Source organism: Solea solea, chromosome 9, assembly GCF_958295425.1.
Source record: "Solea solea chromosome 9, fSolSol10.1, whole genome shotgun sequence".
Lineage (NCBI taxonomy): Eukaryota > Metazoa > Chordata > Actinopteri > Pleuronectiformes > Soleidae > Solea > Solea solea.
Genome location: NC_081142.1, coordinates 1,494,033 through 1,513,366, shown reverse-complemented (window position 1 = coordinate 1,513,366; position 19,334 = coordinate 1,494,033). Strand labels below are relative to the sequence as shown.

Sequence of the window (19,334 nt, the reverse complement as noted above, 5' to 3'; positions counted from 1 at the left end):
AACCTTCACCCTCAAACATCCCTTGAAGATTGTGAGAACCTACTGAAGTATCCTTACACACATGGTTATTTGTCCTCAGAACCCTTTAAAGACACACTTACACACTTCCCTCAACTTTAACAGGACTGTACGGAAGTTGGCGCTGAGACAGTCTGATTCTTCAAGTCCAGAGTCGGGCTTCAGGAGGTCCAACCCAAGCCCGAACATGAGGCAGAAGAGAGGTGAGAGGTCACACTCATATCACAAACACATCAGCGTGGTCATTAGAAAACTTATCACATCCCTTCACACCTCACTCTCTTTTCTCGGTCTTTCTCTCTCTCTCTCGTCCTCCTCTTTCTTTCTTGTAATCTATTTTTCTCCCTTGACATTTTTACCAAATAAGCATTTTACAGGTGAACTACATTTCTATTACTTTGACACCAAAGAACATCTTCCGCAGATGGAGACAGTGACATTGTGTGCATGTTGTTATGTGTGGTAGAACCAACCAATCACATCACATTAATCCATGTGACAGGTACAGAATAAGAGTTCATCATATTTATGAGACCACTTAGTTATGAAGTGGAAGATATGTGAGATGACATAAGATGTGCCTTTATTGCACCTTCAGAGGTGAAATTAAGAAACAATCTAATATGTTGGTGAGATTCAGCCTTAGAGGAATCCATTGTTGTTTTTTGTTATTTGTGTTATTTTTTACCATGCCAATATAAATCTGAGCTAGAAACTCATCCTGAAGTGACACAGATCTGATTTGAAAATCAAATTGTTGATGGGATTTCTTTGTCCACGGAGTCGTGAGTGTGGTTCATTTAGTCTGTCTGTCCCTCAGGATTCATTACAGCAAAGACCAGGAGCTCTATTATGAGTCTTCACCTTCTATCTCACCTCTGATAGAAGTGTGCTGTGTTTACTTGCTGCTTTCTTTTTAAGGAAAAATCTGGATGTGTGTGTTGGCGTATTTGTCCCAGAACAGAATCTCATGAGATTAAAGTCCATCTTTTCTCTCATGAACTCTGAACAGACTCCATCACTGAGGTCATGGCATCTTGTTCATCTCAGAGTCACAGACATACACAACACTTTCACACACGCTTTGTGTCGTTGTTTTCTTGATTTTAAAATATAAACCAGGGTAAATTCAGTAAACCCTAATGACACAGTAAACTGTGCTTTTATACCCAGCCTCTCAGTGACAGTCAGACACTTCAGCATTGTCGTGACAATGTGAAAGGTGAAGCTTCGTCTCGCTCTCAGCTCACATACACTATGGAGCAGTGTTTTCCTGACCTCTCTATAAGTGGCCAAATTAATCCATGAACCTCCCTCTTCTGCCCTTTCTGCCTTTAAATGGAACAGTCCAGACACGCAGCAGTGTCTGTCATTATCATCATCCTTCAAAAAAACAAAACATTGTTGGTTATGTGGTGAGATTTAATAGGACTTTAATTTAAAGTTAAATTAAGAATAAATTCTGGAAACTTTGGCTGACGGCCCTCTGTAGTGTAACAAAAACAAAAAGACAATTATTCTTACTTGTAATAACATGTATTGATTTAAATATCTTGAAAAGGGTTACATGTTCAAACAGCGCTTCTCCTCCTCAAACTTTTTCTTCATCCTTCTCTGCTCCACTAACTCCGCCCTCCTCTTGCTTCCCTGCTCAGCTGATGCTTCTTCCGCCCAGTCAGGGAACTCGGTTGCTAACGCTAGGAAACGCTTCACGTTGCAGGGACTCTCCAACAGGAGGTCTCTTCCATCAGGTAACAGTGTGACACCGCTGGCATGTCGAGTTCTTGGCGGCACCGCTGTCGAAACAGCATCCTCGTCGTATATTCTCTGTTCTTTTTATATGTTTCCACCATCATGATAGTCATGATTCGTCATCATCATCGTCGGCAGCAGCAGCAGCAGCATCTGTCCTGCCTCAGTCTCTTCTTTGTCCTCCCTCATGTGTTCTATAAGTTGATGTGTCAGCATAAGTCTTGCTGTCGTTGAGCAGATCTCGCCACACTCCCCGGTCCCCGTGGTGTCTGTCCCCTGGAGAGACAGGGACAGGTGAAGACACAGGGTGTGAGGACAGGGAGACAGCAGGTGATAAACAGGAAGACACATGAGGGAAGGGGGCTACATTCTGTGGGGGAGCCTTGTCTTAAATGCCACCCCTTTAATATCCAAGCCCTCTTGACATTTGGAAGCATATTAACATTTTTGGAGAGATTAGGTTTTTCCACCACATGAGTGAATGTAATGAAGCAGAGAGTCATGTGACAAATGCGGCAAAGACAAAAAAAAACCCACCAATTTACAAAGACAGGTAGTGAAACTTGTTTTGTAGAGCATTAGAACACACCAATCAGCTTCTTCTGAGGGAGGGGCTACTGCCAGCTATGGGCGTGTCAAAGGCAAAAAAGAAACACACTGGTGGGTTTTTCCACTCTCCTGTTGACTGCTTCAGGTTTATAATGACATTAGAGAGAACCAGTGCTCAGCCAAAAATCACTACTTTACACATTACTTTAAGTAGATCAATAGATTTCACACACTCACTTATCAATATCAGTCTTCTTAGCTTACACCACAGCTTCACATTAAATAGGAGTGTTGTGTAGAAACCCAGCAGCGTGGAGGTCATGAAGTCAGCAGGATGACTGACATGATGATTCTTCTCTGTGAAATATGTATTTAAAATCTGCTTCCTCTTTTATGCTGGCCAAAATCAATCTTGAGCATTAAGACACTGCCACCTGCTGGGGATGGTGTGTAGCCAGAACCAGAGGAATCAAAATTGTATATTGTTGCAACAACTGATTTTATATTACCTCTGTCTCACACACACACACACACACACACACAGACAGAGTTCCCGGCAGGTGTCCTCTGTTGAACAGACTCTCTCCAGTTTCACTGCTTCTTATTTTAGGTGTGTGACGTCAGTGAAGGTCACTCTGTCTGCTGCGTCCTACTGTGGCTGGTCAGATCATCACAGTCTGTTACAGTTTAACCTTCTGTTAACGTCGGGCGTCGGTGACATCATGACATGTGACAGTGTGCGAGTCGGTCCACTATTGTGTTACAGACGTTGATAGTGAGTGAGGAGACCGATGTGACTCATCACAGGAAGTAAAAACATGAGTGAAGGAGTTTGTGTTTGAGTCGAATCATCAGTGGTTCTGTTTTCATCTGTTCACACTCACATTCACGTGTGTCATCGCATGATCCGAGCATGCACAGATTCACACCATGAGCTGTAAAAAGAAAAGATGTGATTTTGTGTTTTTGATTATGTGGCTTCATCTCTTCATTTGTTTTAACTGTTGATATCGTAATAGTTTGAAAACATCAGTATGAAAAACAACAAACTTCAAAGACATCAATAACGCTAATTCCTCCTTTTATTCTATCTTCATAGTTTTCCTTTATATTCTAACTCTCTCTTATCTTCCTGTGCTCCTCCTCCTCCTCTGCCTCCTGCGTCCTAACCTCCCCGCTGTAGATCCTGCTGCTAAGGAGGCAGAGGTCCCCCGCCGCTTCTCTCTCACCTCTTCCCTTGCCTCCTCTACTTCCTCCTCCTTCGCAACACGACGCACAAAAGGTACCTGATTGGCTCTTAAACATGTAATCATGACCGTCTTCTGCCTGATGTGCTCATACTACAGGAGACTGCAAACCCAAAAGCTTCAGAATTTCTTCATCATTTCAAAACACGATAGTGGTCGATGAGATTTTGTTAGAATAAAAATATGATGCTGATCAGGTTTAGTTATAGCAGCAGAAATTGGTAGTTATTAGATCAGCTTCTGTTTGGGGTTTGACTGAGGACATGTCTGGTTCCTTTTTTCCTGCATAGATTTAGCACTATAGTAGGGGCGCCTCCTACTGGCCAGAGTTTACTCTGCAGCATGATGGCCCTGACTCTGAAATGTCTGATGATGATTCTCAACCCTTCGCTCGGTCTTTAAAGTAAAGTTTGCTAAAGTAAAAAAAGATTATTAGTCATTCAGTGACTTTGTATAGTATAAGAAGGCCTTAAATAATTATTAGGAGACATCTGTGCCGCATTATGTCAGTTTGGTGACGCACCAGTGTTTTTGCATAGCTACAACGTCACAGTTGAGGAAAATCTGCTGTAAAAATGTGATGTGCCTCATGACATGGATGCAGTAACAGGTTAGAGCCATTTGTGGACCAACAAACAGTGATTTGACATGCAAATCAAAACTGATCAGCTATGGCACAAACAGAATAAACAGTTTCGACCTGTCTATGTGTGAATCAGTCGTGTAGTTCCATAACTCTCAATACTGCCTGCAACATACTGCACATGGAACCACACGCTCAGAAGTTAAAGAAGCACTTCTGAAATAATTGAAAGGTCCTTTTCTACTTAAACAATTTTTAAATTACATTTAAAAAATAGATTTTTGGCTGTAAAAAGTCTAATTGTTACATGTATAGGAAAAAAACAAGTATATTGTAAGAGCAATATACGTATGTTGTAAAAAAACAATAAACTTATCACGTTATAGCGTGATTCTTTAATTGTGTGTGACAGCACTGTGCTTCTGTACGTTTTGAAGTGTCGCCACTGAAACATAATTACAAGTTAAGTCCCCCACTCGTCCACATCCCTGATTATAATGTTCTTTTGGTGATTGGGTCTCAGGTCAGACATGACTACAACCTCTGCATAAGTGTGTGTGTGTGTGTGTGTGTGTGTGAGAGAGTGCACACGTGTTGAGTAGAAGAAAAAACATTTTCTCATTACGTTCCCTCCATTTACAGCTTGCTTTAAATGTATGAGATGCATTGAAAAATTTCAGCCCTTTGCTAAAAATGAAAAGAAATGAGGAGACATACATATTCTTTTTTAAAAAACAAAAAAAAAAACCAACAAAACATGAGAAAATAAGAATGTTGATAAGCTGACATTTGGAACGCAGGGTGACATTCAGAGTGACAAGAGAAGTGCACTTTTACTGTTGGAATACAGATGAAGTTCATGTTCCTCAGGTGGAGGCATGAACGGAATTCAAAAGAGAAGGTGAAGTTTTCGCCTCAACTGTTTCGTCTTGGCCTCTCGTCACCATCAGTCGCTTTCCTCCAGTCCACAGTGTTTCAACAATGCTGACACTTCCATGACTGCGGTGTGTCCTGGTTCTGAGCTCAGAATGTAGCTTGGACGTCTGGGCCTCAATGATATACATCATTTTATCCATAACTGTTTAAAAAAAAAGTTAAAGTAAATGTTCAATTAATTGATTTTATATCAAATAAAATTTAAAAACAATTAGAAATCTTATATTTTAGCCATAATTGTTAGAACAGTTTGATTTTTGTTGACAGATTGTTTGCATCAGGTCAATTTACTGCAGTAAGGGAAACTTTATGATGCATTTAATGCCCCTTTGGATAATGGGAATCCTGATCCTCTCTGATGATGTCCATTCTTTTTTCTTTTTTTCTTTTACAAACTTTTCTAAACAATTAGCCTGGAACAGAAAATGTGTTTAATACAAATCTGATGGGTGACATTCATGTTTCTGGAGTGAATATAATGTTACTATATAAAGTTAAACAGGTGAATTAACAACATATCCTCCTGATGTAAAGTGTAGTTTCATGTGTTGTTTCAGTTAACGTTATTTTATAAATGTCTGTCTCTAATGAAGTGTCTGGTCTCGTGTTATGTCCCCCGACCAGGTCCACTGTCTTCTAACATAAAGAGCAAGAGGCATGAGATAAAGAGTGATCCCACTCCGTTTGGTTATGAAGGTACATGAACTTAAGTCGTGAACCATGAAGACCATTTCAATTTGTGTCGTTTGGATTTTCTGTGGATTATATCATCAATATTCATCCATCAATCACCAGAAACTCAATGACCCACAACCTGAAGATGAACTTAAAACTCTTCTTCCTGCAAAGAGACAAATAATCTGAAAACTTCAATTCATTTTTTTAAACATGCAAAAGAATTTGAAGAACATTCACTCATGGGTCATGGGTTATTGAGTCTAAGCATGTGGAGTTGTTCAGCATGTTTGGGTTTTCTTTATTTTGTGACTTTTCACATTGTGTTTGGATGTGATCATGTGACTGTGATGTGATCATGTGACTGTGATGTGATGGTGTGACGATGTGATGATGTGACTGTGATCATGTGACTTTGATGTGATCATGTGACTGCGATGTGATGATGTGACTGTGATCATGTGACTTTGATGTGATCATGTGACTGATGTGATGATGTGACTGTGATGTGATCATGTGACTGATGTGATGATGTGACTGTGATGTGATCATGTGACTGTGATCATGTGACTGTGATCATGTGACTGTGATGTGATCATGTGACTGTGATGTGTTGATGTGACTGTGATGTGATGATGTGACTGTGATGTGATCATGTGACTGTGATGTGATCATGTGACTGTGATGTGATGATGTGACTGTGATGTGATGATGTGATCATGTGACTGTGATGTGATGATGTGACTGTGATGTGATCATGTGACTGTGATGTGATGATGTGACTGTGATGTGATGATGTGACTGATGTGATGATGTGACTTTGATGTGATGATGTGATGACGACACAATGTGGCTGTGATGTGATCATGTGACTGATGTGACTGTGATGTGATGACGACACAATGTGGCTGTGATGGCGTGAATGCATGGTGACTTGGTGAGGTGACGACGTTATGACATGACAATGTGACAATGATGTGACTTGGAGGACTTGGTAAAGATGTGGTGACGTGACGACGCGATGTGAAAACATGACTACATGGTGACTGCGTTAAATGTTATGAGGTGATGATGTGACTGTGATGTGATGGCATGAAGCTGTGATGTGATGATGAAACAACATGGTGATGTTGTGATAACGTTATGACATGATGCATGTGTGCAGACACTTTTTAGCTTCTTGGCTTCCCGTGTTTGAGTTTGTCGCCTGCTGTGTTGACTTTTGTCGTGATTTGTGCTTTTGTTTGAAAACGCATGAGAATGAGAATGAGAAGCTGTTCAGTAGTTATTGATTGATTTACTTCTTGGTTGATTTCTGCATGGGTAGATTTACTCTGCTGTCTTGATGAGACTGAAGAGCATGTGAGTTGTTGTGGATGATGTGATGAGGTCGTTGTAAGGTCGTTTGGTATAAAGCGTTTGGCTTCCCTCCAGATACTTTGCGTGGCGCTATGGCAGCAGTGAGGAAACGTCAGAGCATGACGATGGGCACTGCTACTGCTGGTGGTGGCACCGCAGCTGTCCCCAGGTCCACGTCCCAACCAGGTAACTGCAGAGGACGACTTCTGTCCAACAGTGGATGTCTTCATGGTGGACTTGATTTCAGTTTTACGTGTTCATCAGTTGGGCTTTTTTGTTTGTGAGCATGTGACGTCTAACTTTCTCTCCTTTTGTGTCGTGCAATTCGATTTCTACTTTCACGCTGGTCTAACCTTCACAGACACAGACACAGTTCTATGTGAATGGAAAACTGCTCTTGACCACATCCATGCTGCGATCAGTGAGCACTGGTTGAGTTTATTCTGCAGGCTAATGATGTGCATGGCTTCTCCACAGGATGGACACAGCGACGTCTCCCCTCCATGGACACAGAGGACTTTGAGACAATTCCGTCCAGTGCAGAGGAATCGTCCAACTCTTCAGAGGAGGAAGGCAACAATAAAAATGTAAGCGTTGCTCAGGATGGCAGTTTGATCCTTTAGGAAAGTGAAAATGAGAGGGTTGTATTAGAGTCACCACCCAGCAGTTATATGCCTCTCCTGACCTTGTCGCTGTCTATAGTAAGTGAACATTTGAGCCACTTTTGAAATGATACTCTTGAGGTGTTTGTAAAACTAGTGTGCAAGTTCACACAAAAAAATGATTAAGTCTACAGATAAATTTAAGTCTACATTACAAATGAAGTCATGACTCTAGTATGTCAATATTATGTGAAAAGAACAAACTAAATATGCATCTCAAACTGTGTAAATACACAAACAGCCACAGCTGCGACCACCATTTACTCTGTGAGTCCAAGTTTGCACCAAATTTGAAGATATTCCCTCTAGATGTTCCATAAATATTATGTTCACAGCATCAAACGTGTCAGGTCTCAGTGACCTCGATCTTTGTCCTTCAAATGCCAAACTCCAAACAGTTCATCTTCATGACAAAGTAAATGTTAGTGTCAAATTTGAAGAAATTTTCCCCCAAAGATGTTCTGCGACCTGGAGATGTTCCTGCAGTTTTGTTTTTGGTATCAAATCAACTGTGTTTTGTGAGGTCACAGTGACCTTCACAGTTGACCACCTATTCTCAGTTCATGCTTGAGTCCAAATTAACTTTTGGACCAAATGTGAAGAAATCAGCTTTCCATGAAATAGACAAACATTCACTGTCTCCCCTCCACTCCTCCTTCACATTCCCCGCTTTTTCAGCCAAATCCTCCTCCGATCCATCTTAAAGACGACCCCGCTGCTGTTTAATAATTGCCCGTGGACGTGCGCCTTGTTAGCAGCGGACACTGATGACTTGACATTTAAGAAACGAGGGTGGAGAGACAGATGAGGGGGAGGAATATATCTGCACAGGTCTACAGGGTGTGACAGGCTTTCCACATTCATTACAATCTGTGTGGTGGACAGGAGAAAGACACACACATGCACAGTTTTAAAGAGTTTTTGTAGGGATGTCCCGATACAACTGGCGTTTAGATTAAAAAATGACCCGCGTCCAGATGAGCATTTCATCTTTGTATCCATGCTAATAAGTAAACCTGCATTTTTCTTAAGGTCTCAGTTTCTGCCCATCCAGACTAAAACACATCCCATGTTTTAATCTGAAATTCAGACAGTAGCGTTTTCTAGTTTATGGGATTTTTGTAATTCAATGAGGATGTAGATGCAACTTCATGCTCAAGATGATGGTCAGTTAATGGTTTCCAAACGACAACAATATCTCCAGAAAGTCTTGAGGAAATGTCTATCACTTCAACTGCAAACAACATGTTTTGGGCCACAGCTCAATAATTAATATTCAAAAACCCCAAAAACATCCAACAGGATAATATAATAAATGATCCACAATAATGTTGTTGTTTTTTTCCTGCAGGGAGACTCTGGTCGTTTTCGGGTGCAGCTGACGTACGAGTCTCGTGAAGCGCGGGACATGTCTCTGGAGTCGGGCGACCTGGTCCAGTTCCTGGAGGAAGCTGAGGCCGGACAGTGGTGAGTTCAGTGTGAAATTGATCAGCTCGTTTTTCGAGGTTTGGTCGCTGTTTCCCGGACATCTGCCTGTTTAAACACGTGTTTCCAACTGAAGGTGTGAGAACACTCGCTTCTCTGTCTGTTCTCAGTGCACGAGACGATGTCAGGCTCAGTCTGTGTATCCTCACTGAACACGTCTTAGTTTGCATTTTGAATGGTGGAATATTTAGATTTTCAGATTATACTTTAGCTGTTACTGAGTCCTGAGTCTTATTAATTATTACTATTTTTTTGTTTGCTCAGCATGTTGTTGTATAAATCTGGGCTTCTGAAAGGTACGGTATGCTGGGTTTTGCATTATTGATCAATAATTCTGTATATCTTTAAATTCAGTTACCTGATTATGAATGCATTGTTTCTGCGGTCCTCTAGGACCGCAGAAACAAAACCTTACCTTTAAAGGGGACATATTACGCAAAATCAACTTTTTAACCATTTTAATACTTATATTTGGGACTCTGGAGGCCCTAGCAGTCGCCAAAGTGTGGAAAAAGGATACTCCGTCATGTTTTCGTGGTTCCCCTAAGTGTAAGTATAGGCGATAAAACACTCGATGTTGAATTCCCTGCGCTTATGACGTCAGCATGCGCATTTCACCGCGAATGTTACCGCCCCACCAGTAAGTTTACTTCGAGAGCTCCACCTTAGCTCCACCTTGTCCCTGCGAGAGTGCAGGCGAGGGAGGAAGAGCGGTATTATGTCAACGCGGAGGGACAAGTGTGCTGTTCGTGGCTGCACAGTGGAGCACAGTGTTTTACACAAACTTCCCCAGAGGATTTGATATATGAAGCTAATGTGCCGGATAAAGTCAGCAAACGTGTGTTCGCACTAGACAGCGGTCGCCGTATTTAGTCAGGGGACGTATTTCACCGACGTACAAACACACACACATTGTTAAAATATTTGTTCAGTACGTCCTCCATGACCGGAGCACAGACTCTGTCTGATACAATCACATATACAGCGGCGAGCGGCATAAACTGCCAGCTTATGCAGCTCGCCGCGCGCCGCTGGCGATCAGTGGTGCTGTTGCTAAGTGTTTTTAACTGATTAACAGTTCGGCAGTGTTCGGCTCGATCCTTATGTAGAACGTCTCTTCCTGTGACGGCACTCTGGCTGTTTTCTGCGCTCGCTGCCTTGTTGATATTGTCAGAGAACTAGTGGAGGGAGGGGGAGACGAAAAGAGCTGTAAAGCGCTGTAACGAGGACAAATCAGAAACCCCCTGGAAGAAGTGGGTGTGTGTTTGCCTGTGTCTCATTTGCATGTAAAGGGACCATGCACGAAAACCGAGCGTTCTGAAAGGGGCGGGTTTAGCAGGGTTATTGAACTGCTATGATGCTTCATCCTTATGGTATTTTGACCAAGGCATGTCACTGACATGTTCATTAGGACACCAGGGAACCATTTTAATGGGGGAAATAGGGTATAATATGTCCCCTTTAAAAGTTTTTGGAGACACTGATTGACATTTTTCACCATTTCCTATCATTTAATGCACCAAACAACTAACCGATTAATCAATAAAAAAAAATCATCAGATTAATCCATCATGAAAGTAATCATAACACCAAACAAAAAAGCCAAGAGCTATGACTAGTCTACAGTCATTGTGACGTAATGTAACAAAGTACTAACTTACTTTTAATTCAGTACATTTCCTCTAACTATCTTTGTTACTCAAACCAAATACAATCAGAAGAAGACGTAGAAGAGTTGGTAATGGTGTATATTTATATAGAGCTTTTCTAGTCTTGATGAGCTGCTTTACACTTTAGTTTTGTCATTCACAAGGACACATACACAATAGACTAGCAGAGCCCAGAGTTGAACCCACAACCTTCCAGATGGACGATAACTCGCCCTACCACTGAGCTACCATGACTCAATCCTAACTACTTTTACTTTGAAAACTTACGTATGTTTTATATCAGGAAATGAGTACAGTAAATGTCATATACTTTAAGACTTTTACTTAAGTAATATTATAAAACTTCTACCAAAGTGATACCAATGTGATATATGTTCAGTTAGTGTTAGTTTAGTGTTGATCAGTTAGTTATTGATAATATAAAATCAGGTGCAGCTGTGCAGGTGAATCAGAGCAGCCACTCCCACAGTCACAACAGAGACGTCCATTTATGTCAGTTACATGTTATCTATACAACAACATGAATGGATATAGAAAGTATATGTAAGGATGTTTGTGAAGAATTCTGTGTAAGACAAATGCTCCACTTGCTTTTGAATATTCTCATTTGTGTATATTCCAGCCTGAAAAGAAAAGTCTCCTGTCAAACATTTCTGTGGGTTTTTGCTCTAAAAAAAGTCTGAGTCACATTTGTCTCCTTGTCACATGAGGGAAATGAAGAATTCATGAGTGCACGCTCTTTCTCTTTGGATCAAAGTTACCGTGCAGACGTATGGCGCTGAACAGAACTCAGCCGACGAACTGTGCACAGCAGTGTGTGTTTGTGTGTATAGATCAACCTCCGTGCCATGATGTATTTTCTAACACACACGTCCCCACAGTGGGTTGCACCTTCTCCAGATTTAGGCTTTTATCTCACACCAACACGGCATCTGTGTCCCAGGCCGTGTGGGTGTTCTCTTTGCAGCATGTGTTGTGCTGTGTTTGTGTAAGAGCTGAGGATGCATTAGTACAACCGACCACGACCCGTCAACCCTGAGTCACAGGGAGAGCAGAATAAAGACAGAATGACTTCACTCAGGTGGAGGAGAGGATGTGGAGGCTCGGGTGGAGTCTGAAGGTCACACGCTGCAGGTTTGATGATGTGAGCTGGAGCTCTGTCTTTAAACTTTATAAAACTGAGTTTTAAAATGAACAGTGATGGATGAAGCGTCCGGTGACAGAGAGTCGGCACCGCAGAGAAACACAAGACTCACTCGTCTCTCAGCTCATGTCCAGGTGATGGCGGGAGACTGCCGTCCTGAGACATGCTCGCGTTTTTAAAACCTGACGTTTACTTTCTGTGAATATGGAAGTGTGATGTGTTTACATCCCAGTGGACGGAGACAGAAATGTGAGAGAAAGGTTTAAGCAACATGAAAGATACATGAGCAGGGGATTGAAGAATGTGCAGGTTTTTATTCATATTCACATACAAATATACAGAATGACAAGTAAAACAGTAACAACACATACAATTATCATACAATTGAAATGATAAATGATTGAATTATAATTAGAGGAAATAGTTATTCAAGTGTTTTGCTGTCATTACTTTGGTCCTTTGAGTGAGTGAAGACTTGCCCCTCCTTCATGCTCACATTTTGTTTCTAGGTTAGTGAAGAACCTTTTGACAGAAGAGACGAGGCGTCCTCTGTCCACGGCCCTGCAGGCCGCTCCTGAACGAGGTCACTCATCATCTCACCCCTGGTTCACGAGACTAACCGCCTTGCTGTAGCACAACCATCCCACCACTCCACCCCCCTTCCCTCATTTCCTCCCGCTCTTTTACTCCGACATATTCAGCTTCTCCCTCGCTCTACCACTCACTCAGGAATTGGGCGGGGTCACGGGCGAGACGCTGCTCTGGGAGAGGGAGGGACCGTTGGATGGAAGGATGGAGAGAGAGTGCTTTGGCTTGTTGAGTTGAATAATCAGAGCATGATGTCACCAACTGCAGAATATTCACTCTACTGTGGCTGCTACTATTACAACTACTCTCCTTTTCTCTCTATGTGTGTGTGTGTGTGTGTGTGTGTGTGTACACTGTGTGCACTCAAGGGTCATATGTTAAATTTATCATTTTCAGTCTGATGTGAAATCAATGATCATCTGATTTAGTCCACATCACAATTTGACTACAAATGCAGTAGAAAAACAGGACAAATTAACTGTGACTCTGAGGAGTTCTAAAAGAAACCGCCCCGGTCCAAATAGAGAAGTGACTGTATTCCTGTGAGATGGATGTTCTGAAGAAGCACATTTAAATGTAGTTTAGATTTCAGCCTCATTCTGGATAAACTTTAAAAGTGTGGCTCGCAGCGATAATATTTCCTCCTCACTGGCATCGTGGGGAAACTGTTGAGATCCATCGGTGACAGAAAAATGAAAAGTGGCTGTAACATGGAGAGCCGCTTTAATACCTTTACATTACCATACTGAAACAAACCCGTCTCTACATTTCATCCCACGGGACATGAATGCATCATTTCCCCCTGACTAACTTGATTAAAACTGTCACATCAGTTTCCTTTCCGTTCACAGACTTTAAAATAATCTAATATCAGACTTGTATATATCAAACTCTTCAGTCTCTCACTTTAGAACAAAGGGAGCAGATTTATAGAGTATGTTCTTGAAGGCCCACTGTCATTTAAAATCCATGTTCCAAGGTGTAATCTCAAAGTTAAAAATTTGTGTTCCCAGATTTAATCCCAGTATATAAGAATCCACGGGTTTATTAGTAATACTCAGTTGACAATCCATCTGTAAGTATTTAAGTATCTAAATTTCTGTCTTTTGTTGACTCACTCAGGGGCGTGTCCTCACTCTGTGTCCAATCGTAAGTCGTTTAGGAAATTTTAAACTCTGAATCTCCTGTGCTGACGTGTTCAGCGTTTGGTTTAATTAGAGAACAGCCACTCCTGGGTTTTCTACTCTGCCTCCCGACTTCATCGTCTCGTCTTGAACGTTCTTGAGCAATCTCTCCTTTTTCAAAGCAGCTTGGCAGCTGATCCTCAAGATGTTTGTCATGGCATCGCTTGTTTACTTATGAAATTCTCTCCTTACTCTTCCTTTTCTATTTGAATTCAGAGTTTTGTTTTTGATTGACTCCATGGGCAGGACAGGACACATTCCTGTGCTCTGCCATTTACTCTTTGATATTTTATTTGGGTGAAGCTGTGGTGACCGCCCACATCTGCCTTCTCTGTAATTCTTCATGCATTTTCTGTCTGATGGACACTGAATGCCTCACAATTACAGTATACAACACAAGTGAGTACACCCTAGGTCACTGAAATGATTGTAACATGTAAACATGTTCATTTGGAGCGCAGACATGTCTTGACTGAACGTGTCAGCTGTTCTTCCAGAGAACATTAAACACATTATAATGTAAAGTGACGACCGACTGAGACTCAGTCTGAAATCTCCTCAGACACATGTTGAGTCCAAGAAAAATAAACAGACTTTATTTGTCATTTTTCTTCCAGTTATTATGAGCTGAATAATTTAACATCTCAGTGATTTGTGGGTGTTCTCAGTTTCGTTGTATCCAGAATGTCCTTTATTCTGTTTTGCTTCATTGTTTGGTTCATGTTTTATTGCTGCACTCCTGCAGGCTGTGCTTCCTCTTGTCTTAAGATTATTTTTAAAACATTTGAATGCCAAGTTCGAGCACGTTTTGTATATGAATTACTCTGATTGGTGGATTGTGTTAGAAGTCGCAGCTGACATGACTCTTTTGTTTCTTTCTCCCAGATATCTTCAGTGATCTGTGCACTGCAGCTCTCTCCGACTCGGACGAAAATGAAGCCAGTTTGTGAGGAGGCGGGTCTCAGGACAGTGAATGCATCACAAACGTGACTTTTGACTGTAGTTTTTCAACTGGAATTTCTTAAGCTGGACTTAAAAATCAACATATTTGTTTTTTTCTACTTGTAGTTCTATTTGACTACAAATATGGCTGTAGTCATTTTTAAACCACACTTTTTCAAATCTGTCACTGAATCGATAAAGCTGGAACCCGTATGACGCCTGAATGCACCATGGGAAAGCCATATTAGACGTTTAATACAACCATCTGTCGTCTATGGAGACTGAGGACTGATCAGAAGGTGGATGAGTTAACATTACAGACTGTAAAAAGCAGCAGCTGGACATCTGAGATGTTAAATGATGAAATGATAGACTGTGTGTGCTGGTTGTGAGCAGGTGTTGGCATGGTGCCCTGTTCTGCTGCTGCTGCTGCTGCTGCTGCTGCTGCTGCTGCTGCTGCTGCTGCTGCTGCTGCTGCTGCTGCTGCTGCTGCTGCTGAACGGAGCTAAAACTCCAGAATCTGCCTCTGCTGCCTTTTTCAGTCACTTCAGATGCTGGAGATGTTACAGCTGCTTCAGATGCTTCTGCTGCTTCAGATATGTCAGGTTTGAAAACACATTCTCCAGGAGAACCTTGACACGTGTCTTGCTTGCCTTTCCTCTCCCTGATAGAATATGTAACATTATCTCTTTGTCTCTATTCTCAACCAGCTGTTAGGTCATCTGTATAAACTGCTGAACGATATTTATCTTATACTCTTCTCTATAAACTGATGAAGAGACACATCCATACATGGTTAAACACAGTTTACCATGTTTATCGTGTTAGCACAGACTGTGCTGTTAGACATCAGACAGACATTAGAGGTAATTGTTGTAATTTTATTATTACTTAAGTATGTTTGTTTTTTTTCAAGTACTGTACTTCACTATGTTTTAAATCACATTCATCACTGAGTAAAAAAACCCTTTACATTTTAAAATTTTAAAAATATTTTAAAAAGGAAATTCACACTCCAGAAACTGGCAGGGACAGGTGAATGATGAGGACAGGTGAATGATGAATAATGAGGACAGGTGAATGATGAATGATGAGGACAAGTGAGTGATGAATGATGAGGACAAGTGAGTGATGAATAATGAGGACAGGTGAATGATGAATAATGAGGACGGGTGAATGATGAATAATGAGGACAGGTGAATGATGAATAATGAGGACGGGTGAATGATGAATAATGAGGACAGGTGAATGATGCAAGATGAGGACAGGTGAATGATGAACGATGAGGACAGATGATGAACGATGAGGACAGATGATTAATAATAATGACAGGTGAATTGGCACTATTGTCCCTGAGTGAGTGACATTTGTGACCTCTGACCCATTCTGACTGACTGATACATTATGTGTTTCCATGTTTTATTTTGTCAGCACTTTAATTTGTAAAGGTTTGTCTTTAATCAAAAACAGTGTGAGATACTACTTTTTTTTTACTTCAACTTGAGTACATTTTAAGATCAGTACTTTTACTTGAGTAGAATATTTCAGTACTCTTTCCACCTCTGACAGACATTAACATTACAATCTGACCAATGGATGCTACATGCTAACAATTCTTGTTGGAGTCACTGTTTTTGTGCTGATGTGTTCATGTACAGTTCATCTCTGTAAAAACATTCTGCATGCTAATATACAGAAGCTTATTTCTATTTTTAGTTAGACAGGTGAAGCAGAAAAACACAGTGACTAAAAAGATGCATTGGCAAACAGCTTTTTTAAAATGTTCAGTATTCACATGCCGATAGCTCTGAATGCAGAAACTCCAGTCTGGTCTTTCTACTCCAACTCCATTCTTGGTTCTCATGTCTCACTCATCATTTAAACAGTGAATGGTGAATGAGAGACAGACTCAGACCCAGATATCTGCTGTCTACACTAGAAGCCTCTACTGACTGCTGTCTAATGTATTTTAAGCCAATTGCATGTGGCTAAAGCAGTATAAAAACAGGTCTCAAGAGACTTTAAAAAATACCCTGAACCAAACTAATGCAAGCTTGTAGGTTTGGGCCTAGTTTCCCCACCAAAATTTAAAGGGATTCTCCCAAAATTGTACTGTGGATTAACAGGTCCACCTGACAACAGCCCTGCACAGATGCATCTATGTCATGTTTTCTCTCTGACTTCTTGTTCTAATGTGCACATTATGGGATTATCATGATGTTTTCACTGGCAGTCACTCTGAGAACACTCAGTGACTGCCACATGATTATTGGTTGTTTGTTTCCTAGGATCTACTTCATCACAGCACTGGACAGTAAATGCCAACAGGGCATTAGATAATGTGTGGATCTACATTTGCAGTTCAGCCTCATATTGTATATTTTTGTGGATTTCTGTGTGACTGCTGTGTTGTTGTACATTATTCTCAGCGTTTTCTACTGATGATGTAAATCTGTGGACCGGTCAGTGACAGACCTGAAACAGCAGCAGTGGATGGTCAGAGGTCCGATGACTCCTCCACTTATTTAGTTCAAGTTTATTTAGTTTTTAGAAAACAAAACGATATAAAGAGGATAAATCTTCACCAGGCGACTGATACGTGTGAGAAAGTAACCAAGTTACTTTGGAGGAAAGAAACTAATCAGTCAAAATGGTTAGATGGATGGATGGGTTAGCTGAATGAATGAATGAATGAATGAATGGTCAGATATTTGAAGCACCTTTACTGGTTGTACAGAAAACCTCCCATGGGTTAGGGAACTATCTTCATTCTTTGGCAAATAAACAATGTATCTTTGTAAAAAATCAAATCTTTATTGCTGTTTCCTGCTGCAATTTAAAATATAGAATGTATCTATAAGTCTGTAAATTGTACTCTGTCATTGTAATGTACATACATCGTCATTGTGTTAATATGCATTTACATACAGTATATGAATTTTGTTTTTTAAATGTATTATTCAAAGCTTTAAGAAGCATGTGAGGATTGATACGGAGGTTCTAGATGTAGCACTTATAAACTAAATAAAACAGCATTTCTTATCAATCATGTTCCTGTCACAGTTTCCAGTGTTTGGTTGATTTTTTTTTTTTCTCTTCCAACTGACTTTCAAAACAACATATTTGATCAACTAAAACACGATCCAAACAAAACTACTAAATTGAATCAATAAATAAATCAAATATGACAAATATATACTTTAAACTGACCACGGCTTTAGTTCCCAAACATTGTCTCTAACCCACCTGTCTCACTTTCTACAAAAAGACAAAAGGTATGAGCAGTATCTGGCCTCCACAACAGCTGTCTACCAAAAATAATTTGGACCCCAGAATTAAAATTCACTTTCTTTTTACCCGGATTGAATCTTCTGAGCCACTGTGGCTGCATGTGATCATCCAACACTTTTCTTTACATTATCCTGCTGGAAAACAAACTTTTTCACTGAGCTGAAACTGTAACTGTTCTTAAAAATAATGAAGCTCAGTGAGGAGGGAAGAGATGAGACGCCTCACTGTGTCTTGCACACACGAGTCGAGGGTGATGGGTGTTCAGACGAGAACACCCATCACCCTCACTGAAGTGTGAGTCAGCAGGCGGAGAACATGCCGTCGGAGAAGAATCCTCACAACCTATTACTCTGATCTCACAGTTTATTCAAATGTCTTTTTCATTATTGTGAGATCGGAGCTTGGGAGAAGAAATGAGAGACATTTTATTTTCATGTTATGTGAAAATAAAATGTCATGTGATGAAATGCTTCTCTGACTCTGTGATCAGTTGCTCTTCAGATGTGATCGAGCAACTCTGTGTTCTAACTGTTCAAGGCCTCAGCTCCAAGGGAGAAGACTATCAATAGAAACTTATAGAACCATGTATATTATTTCTGTGTATGTAGATTTCTTCCACAGAAACAAACCGACAACTTCATGATCAAATTATTTAAAGATGCTGTGTTCCAAGACCAGGTTAACACAACCAAAGTGAAAGTGGTGACCTGGGCTTTGGCTACTTTTAGACCTTGCAGGGATACAGTTGAATTTCCCTAAAAATAATAATAAAGTTTAATGGTCCCCTTTTTTAACATATGTACCCTTACCTATTTATTTGAGTTGAACTGGGTTAAAATGTTTTGTAGTTTGGGACATTTGTTGGATTGTTCGTTGCCTGGGGATTGAATGACACATTCGTCAGTTACATTGGAAGAGACTTCAAAATTGATTGTTATTTAAATTTGACCTTGGGTCCACATAAAAAATGTGATAAACAGTGAATCCCTGTTTAGAATGTTTTACTTGTATTTTTGAGTTCAATTCGAAAGAAAATCGATGCACTATTTACATGAATTTACATGTATTTTCGTAAAATCAGAAGTTGTTTCCTTTTCGCCATTGCTAGTGATTGAGTATTTCCCACAGTACGTGAAGGTATCACGTCATTTTGCGCATCGAGATTTGAATGAACTGACCAATCAGCAGCCTCATCGGGCGGAAGTTGCTGAGGCTTTTTCACTGTCGTCCAATCAGCGCGCGGCTCCGT

The 19,334-nt window shown here is 40.7% G+C and overlaps 1 protein-coding gene across 9 annotated transcripts in view; it reads left to right on the top strand.

Annotated features, from left to right (window-relative positions):
- The window catches only part of mcf2l2 (MCF.2 cell line derived transforming sequence-like 2), a 73,534-nt gene extending 55,689 nt beyond the window's left edge, over positions 1–17,845 (top strand). For 4 of the 9 annotated variants that reach the window (XM_058637763.1, XM_058637768.1, XM_058637762.1 and 1 more), the window contains 8 exons: positions 124–221; positions 1,674–1,769; positions 3,503–3,601; positions 5,710–5,781; positions 7,195–7,305; positions 7,597–7,706; positions 9,133–9,248; positions 14,738–17,845. In XM_058637763.1, the coding sequence (XP_058493746.1) occupies positions 124–221; positions 1,674–1,769; positions 3,503–3,601; positions 5,710–5,781; positions 7,195–7,305; positions 7,597–7,706; positions 9,133–9,248; position 14,738 (703 nt within the window). In that variant the 3' untranslated portion in view covers positions 14,739–17,845. The remainder of the gene's footprint in view (positions 1–123; positions 222–1,673; positions 1,770–3,502; positions 3,602–5,709; positions 5,782–7,194; positions 7,306–7,596; positions 7,707–9,132; positions 9,249–14,737) is intronic. The other 5 variants (XM_058637765.1, XM_058637766.1, XM_058637769.1 and 2 more) reach the window with 5 other exon arrangements.
- The last annotated feature ends 1,489 nt before the right edge of the window (positions 17,846–19,334 follow it).